This window comes from Cherax quadricarinatus, chromosome 32 (assembly GCF_038502225.1).
Source record: "Cherax quadricarinatus isolate ZL_2023a chromosome 32, ASM3850222v1, whole genome shotgun sequence".
Classification (NCBI taxonomy): Eukaryota; Metazoa; Arthropoda; class Malacostraca; order Decapoda; family Parastacidae; genus Cherax; species Cherax quadricarinatus.
In genome coordinates, this window is record NC_091323.1 from 29,493,845 (window position 1) to 29,501,203 (window position 7,359).

Here is a 7,359-nt window from a genome sequence, read left to right on the forward strand (position 1 = left end):
AATGGAACTTCAGCTTACGAGTTTAATCCGTTCCGAGACCTTGCTCGTATCCCTATCTGCTTGTGTGCTAAGTCAATTTTTCTCATTTAATTTAACTGAAATGGCATTAATCTGTTCCAGCGGAATTCCTGCTCTCAGGAGGCAGGACAAAATACTTGAATATGACACTAATATCAGCTCTATGGCTTATTTATCTATCAAAATTCATCTATTATGACATAATAAACAATATAAATAACATAGAAACCTGATATATTCTCTAGAATGAATAAAATGTGTCATTATGTAACAAGTGAGAATCCTTCCACCATGAGGTGCACTGCCATCCCCTGACACTCTCAACACCACCATCCCAGCTTTCATAAATAGTGGACCCCCGCATAACGATCACCTCCGAATGCGACCAATTATGTAAGTGTATTTATGTAAGTGCGTTTGTACGTGTATGTTTGGGGGTCTGAAATGGACTAATCTACTTCACAATATTCCTTATGGGAACAAATTCGGTCAGTACTGGCACCTGAACATACTTCTGGAATGAAAAAATATCGTTAACCGGGGGTCCACTGTACATGTTCAGTTCCACTGCTCTTCTACAAGCTAGCTGTGTTTGTGAATTGTTTTGACTTACTGACTTACTGAATGACTTAATGACTTTGACTGACTGACTGACTTACTGACTTGACTAACTGACATTACTGAATATTGTAATGGGGAAGCAATAAACCCGTAGGATTATACAGCTCCTGTGGGGGGAGGGGATGGAAGGTATTTAGGCTTAATTTAGGGAACTGGAGCACAGATACAATTCCCTAGATCAAGAGCCCCTCACCAGCCTCAAGGAACCTCCCTTGAGGGGGAAGCTCACATCCTGAGTTTTTGCTCGTATCCGGAAACAAAAAATCGACCGAGCGACTGCTCATATCCAGAAAAACTCGTATGGTGGGGCACTCATAAGCTGAGGTTCCGCTGTACTTATGTGTACCTGTACCTAAATAATCTTGCACACTGTGCTGGCATGCAGGTACACATTAATAATAATAATAATAATAATAATAATACGTAATAATATCTTTATTTACTACAAGTACATGTACATGGTATACAGGCCAAGTTGACATCAGTGACATACTACTATATAGAAAGCTGCTTGTTATACAGAGCATTTCAGGCAACTTAGGTCAGTTTTGTCCCAGGATGCAACCCACACCCATTTTACTGATGGGTGAACAGGGACAGCAGGTGGCTTATGGAAACACGTCCCTAATGTTTTCCAGCCGTACCAGAGGAGATTCGATCTCCGGACCCCAGTGTGTGAACTGAGTGCACTAGCGATCGAGCTATGGGCCACCCACAAAATTACTAAGAGTGTCTTTTTAGTCTTCACGCAATGCGTATTAATAATAATACGCAATAATAATCACTCTAGTTCAACACCAAAGAAAATACAGTGGACCCCGGTATTCGATATTAATCCTTTCCTGAGAGCTCATCGAATACCGAAAATATCGAAAACCGAATCAATTTTCCTCGTAAGAAATAATGGAAATCAAATTAATCCGTGCAAGACACCCAAAAGTATGAAAAAAAAAATTTTACTTCATGAAATATTAAGTTTAATGCAATAGAATAATTACAATAATAATAAAATAATTGACACTTACCTTTAATGAAGATCTGGTGATGATTGATGGGATGGGAGGAGGGGAGAGGTGTTAGTGTTTAGAAGGGGAATCCCCTTCCATTAGGACTTGAGGTAGCAAGTCCTTTTCCGGGGTTACTTCCCCTCTTCTTTTAATGCCACTAGGACCAGCTTGAGAGTCACTGGATTTCTGTCGCACAACATATCTGTCCATAGTGGCCTGTACCTCCCGTTCCTTTATGACATTCCTAAAGTGTTTCACAACAGTGTCAGTGTAATAGTCACCAGCACGGCTTGCAATAGCTGTGTTAGGGTGATTGTCATCAAAAAAGGTTTGCACTTTAAGCCACATTGCACACATTTCCTTAATCTTTGAAGTAGGCAACTTCTTCATTTTCTCTATCCCCTCCTCCAAAGCAGTTTCCTCAAGTGTGGCCTCTTACTGTTGAAGATGATCTATCAGCTCATCAGTGGTTAGTTCTTAACTGTCCTCCTCCACCAACTCTTCCACATCCTCCCCACTAACCTCCAACCCCAAGGACTTCCCCAATGCCACAATGGATTCCTCAACTGGCATAAGATTCTCAGGGTTAGCCTCAAATCCTTCAAAATCCCTTTTGTCTACACATTCTGGCCGCAGAGTTCAAGGTCCTCTTAGTCACTCCCTCCCAAGCCGTACCTATAAGATTTATACAATTGAGGATATTAAAGTGATCCTTCCAAAACTCTTTTAGAGTCAGTTGAGTTTCTGTGGTCGCTATAAAGCACTTTTGAAACATAGCTTTTGTGTACAGTTTCTTGAAGTTGGAAATGACCTGCTGGTCCATGGGCTGCAGGAGAGGAGTGGTATTAGGAGGCAAAAACTTGACCTTAATGAAGCTCATGTCCCCAGAAAGTCGCTCTGCCAAGTCTGTAGGATGACTAGGGGCATTGTCTAATACCAGGAGGCACTTAAGGTCTAATTTCTTTTCAGTTAGGTAATTTTTCACAGTGGGGGCAAATGCTTGGTGTAACCAGTCATAGAAAAAGTCCCTAGTGACCCATGCCTTACTGTTTGCCCTCCAGAGCACAGACAAATTAGCCTTGAGGACATTGTTTTTCCTGAACACACTGGGAGTTTCAGAGTGATACACCAATAAAGGCTTCACTTTGCAATCACCACTAGCATTGGCACACATCAACAGAGTAAGCCTGTCTTTCATAGGCTTATGTCCTGGGAGTGCCTTTTCCTCTTGAGTAATGTAGGTCCTGCTTGGCATTTTCTTCCAAAACAGGCCTGTTTCGTCGCAATTAAACATTTGTTCAGGTTTCAAGTCTTTACTGTCTATGTAATCCTTGAATTCCTTCACATAATTTTTCAGCTGCTTTTTGATCCGAACTGGCAGCCTCACCATGCCTAATCACACTTTGTATGCCACTACGATTCTTAAATCTTTCAAACCAACCTTTGCTGGCCTTAAATTCACTCACATCACCACTAGTTGCAGGCAATTTCTTTACCAAATCGTCATGCAACTGCCTAGCCTTTTCACAAATGATCGCTTGAGAGATGCTATCTCCTGCTATCTGTTTTTCATTTATCCACACCAATAACAATCTCTCAACATTTTCTAACACTTGCGGTCGCTGTTTCGTAATCACAGTTGCACCTTTTGCAAGAACAGCTTCCTTGATTGCCGTTTTCCTGGTCACTATAGTAGAGATGGTTGATTGGGGTTTATTATACAACCTAACCAGCTCCGACACACGCACTCCACTTTTGTACTTTGCAATTATCTCTTTCTTCATTTCATAAGTCATTAGTGACTTTTTTCTCGAAGGGTTCACACTAGAAGCTTTCTTGGGGCCCATGGTGACTTATTTTGCAGAAACAAGCACTAAACACAGTGATAATATGGATAATATGGAATGTACCAAATGTATCCTTAGATGCGCGCACACTGACTGGCTTGTAAACACTGGCACACAAGGGGCAGTTCAGGCCACACGTGGACACATCTCATACGAATCGTATCGAATACCGGGTTTTCAATTGAATACCGAGGAAAATTTTTTGCGATATAATGCATCAAATACCGGATTTATCGAATACTGATGCCATCGAATACCGGGGGATCCACTGTAATATTCTTTTATGATAAAACGATAATTTTACTAGTAAAGATTATAAAGTATTGTGTGTGTTTTTATACTCCAGACAATATTGCATATTGCAGGTTTGGTATTGGGCGAGTTTATTAATTATACTATAGGCCTATTAGTTTAGCTTCCCCTAGAAGCTTCATTGCCAAATTTGTAATATTGTAATAAGGGCATTCCACTTTGCGGCGGTAGCCTGGAACCTAACCTGAGGGTGGCAGGGGATGACGGTAGGTCTCCCTCAGCCACCCACACCACAATCCCAGCCTTCACTTCGGTTCATAGCGTGTAGGACGACGATACTCAGGAAGCTCTCTGTGTTTATTTACATAGTACATATTTTCTTATTTTCATTGCCATTTGTTAAATCTGCCAAGCAATCATGGCACCCAGTAAGCATACAAGTGTTCCTGCAAGTAACAAGAAAAGGTTTAACCCTTTCAGGGTCATGAGGCCCTCTCCAAAACTTGTTCTCAGGGTCAAAAATTTTTCGGAAAAAAAAAATTATTTTTTTCTTATGAAATGAAAGAGAATCTTTTTCCGATCATAATGACACCAAAAGTATGAAATTTGATGGAAAACTTATGGAATTATGCTCTTGTGAAGTTAGCAGTCTCGACGATGTTTACACATCGGCAATTTTGCCCACTTTGAGCCCTATTCTTGGCCAATTCCAGTATACTAGTCGACAAAAATCATAACAAATTTGCTAGAACTCCATTTTTTCTATGGATTGAGCACAAAAAACCACCCAGTTACTGATTTCAACTATCCAATAAAGCGGTCAGAAACTGGCAATTTTGCCAATTTCACACAAATTTCAAAAGATGCCAATTTCCAAATAGGGTCCAGAATAAACAAGACAGACATTCCTGGCACTAAAATAACATTTCCTCTGTTCATTAGTCATGTCCCCAGGCCCCTCTTACATTTCTTTTGCTTTCCAGTTTGAATTTTTATTCTCACAAAAAATAAAGGATTTACTGTTATGCAGACTACTGCATTAGTGTAGAAATGGTATAAATAATATCAGTTCACTTGTGAAAGAATATTAGACTCACCAGTTGTGTATTGGATGCATGACATCCAATACACATCAAAAATCAAACATTTCTGCTATTTTGAGCTCAATTTTAAGGTACTTTTCATAGTGAAACCAATCAAAATCATCTCAATTTCTATAATATGTCTTCCATTCTATAAAATGAGACCAGGAAAACTAGAATACAATCATAAATACCATACGAAAGTACAGTGCAAAGTCGCTGTTTTAAACCAAAAACATGATCAAAGTTTTTTTTTTCTCAATACACACTGTGTGCTGCAGGATTTTTTTTATACTGTGCACACTGACCACATAGACTCATTCTTTCATATGTAGGCCTACCAGCTTTCTCTCACTAGATTTGAAGGCGCTAGAATTTACACGTAGTAGTACGTCAATAACCCTGGTGTGTAAGACATACTAGTACGTAGGAAACCCTGAAAGGGTTAAGAATTCAAGTCTAGGAATTACAAAGAAAATTGAGATACTAAAGCTTAAGAGTGGCCTTATGAAGCGTCATTTCGTACAATTCAGAAGAACGTACAATTAAAAAGAACTAGCTGGCTTGACTGGCTGACTTGACTGTTTTACTGACTTGACTTATTGACCGACTTGACTTGACTTACTGACTGACTTGATCGATTTACTAACTGACGTGACTCAATGGCTTAACCCACAGACCATCCCACCCACTGGGCGACCGCACGCTCAAAATTTTTTCCCCTCCCGCAACCGTGTTACCCTGCTCACACTCCAACAGCTCATCAGGTCTCAAAAACCATTTGTCTCCATTCACTCCTATCTAACATGCTCACACATGCTCGCTGGAAGTCCAAGCCCCTCGAAGATGACCTTTACCCAGCCTTCCTTCCCCTACAGTTGTATGTTCTCCAAGTCATTCTACTTTGATCCATTCTCTCTAAATGACTAAACCACCTCAACAACCCCTCTTCAGCCCTTTGACTAATACTTTTAGTAGCTCCACACCTCCTAATTTTCACACTCCGAATTCTCTGCATAATATTTACACCACACATTGCCCTTAGACAGGACATCTCCACTGCCTTTAGCCACCTCCTCACTACAGCATTAGCAACCCAAGCTTCACACCCATATAAGAGTGTTGGTACCACTATACTTTCATACATTCCCTTCTTTGCCTCCATGGATAACATTTTTTGCCTCCACAGATACCTCAATGCACCACACACCTTTTTTTCCTTCATCAGTTCTATAATTAATCTCATCCTTCATAAACCCATCTGCTGACAAGTCATCTCCCAAATATCTGAAAACACTCGCTTCTTCCATACTCCCTCTCTCCAATGTGATATCCAATTTTTCTTTATCTAAATCATTTGATACCCTCATCACCTTGCTCATATATGTTCACTTTCAACATTCTACCTTTACACACCCTCCCAAACTCGTCCACTCACCTTTGCAACTTTTCTTTAGAATCTCCAATAAGCACAGTATCATCAGTAAAAAGTAACTGTGTCAACTCCCATTTTACATTTGATTCCCTGTAATTTAATCCCACCCCTCTCCCCAACACCTAACATTTACTTCTTTTACAATCCCATCTATAAATATATTAAACAACCATGGTGACATTACACATACCTGTCTAAGACCTACTTTTACAGGGAAATAATCTCCCTCTCTCCTACACACCCTAACCTGAGCCTCACTATCTTCATAAAAACTCTTTACAGCATTTAGTAACTTACTACCTATTCCATATACTTGCAACATCTGCCACATTGCTCCCCTATCCACTATCATATGCCTTTCCTAAATCCATAAATGCAATGAAAACTTCCCTATCTTTATCTAAAATACTGTTCACCTATATACTTCAGTGTAAACACTTGATCTACACATCCTCTACCCACTCTAAAGCCTCCTTGCTAATCTGATATAAATTATTTCAAAGTTGCTGTGTTTTACTTTAACTGTAATTTGAGAATTAAATGGTGGGTAAGAATCAGGAAATGATTTGAGAGAAAAGACAAAACTTTGAGTATTGCCTTGCTATAACATGTCTTTCCCCCCATCAAGGGAAGAAGGGGGGGATACTCTGATGGTGATGTTGATGAAGGGCTCCTGATTCAAGGAATTGGAGCTACTTTCCTCTTCCTTGGATATTATCCAATTACCTCCCATTTTCTGAGTACTGTATGACCTATGGATTTAGTGCTTTCCCCATAAATTTAATAATGTTAATAGTGTATATAAGAAATACCAAAATATCACTTTTTTTTTTTCAGAGTTACTTTGAGGCAGTGAGTGTTCAAGATATTGCTGCCACAGCTACACTCCATGAGCCTCAGGCCATTACAGATGCAGGTGCTGGGTACATGTCACGCACAATGTGCTTGCTGGACACTGGACCCCTCAAGGGTCGTTTATTACTAGCAGCTTGGGACCATGGTATTACACAAGTGGCAGATAATGTAGCTAGCATGCTTCAAGAAGCAACTCAGGTATGATCATTACATTTGAATGAAATTTTTAATAATAATCTATC

The 7,359-nt window shown here is 39.9% G+C and overlaps 1 protein-coding gene across 1 annotated transcript in view; it reads left to right on the forward strand.

Annotated features, from left to right (window-relative positions):
* The window catches only part of LOC128690269 (transcriptional adapter 1), a gene marked incomplete at its 3' end in the record, with an annotated part of 35,442 nt that extends 28,127 nt beyond the window's left edge, over positions 1–7,315 (forward strand). The window contains 1 exon segment of the mRNA XM_070090573.1: positions 7,100–7,315. Coding sequence (XP_069946674.1) covers positions 7,100–7,315 — 216 coding nt within the window.
* Between the last annotated feature and the right edge of the window lie 44 nt (positions 7,316–7,359).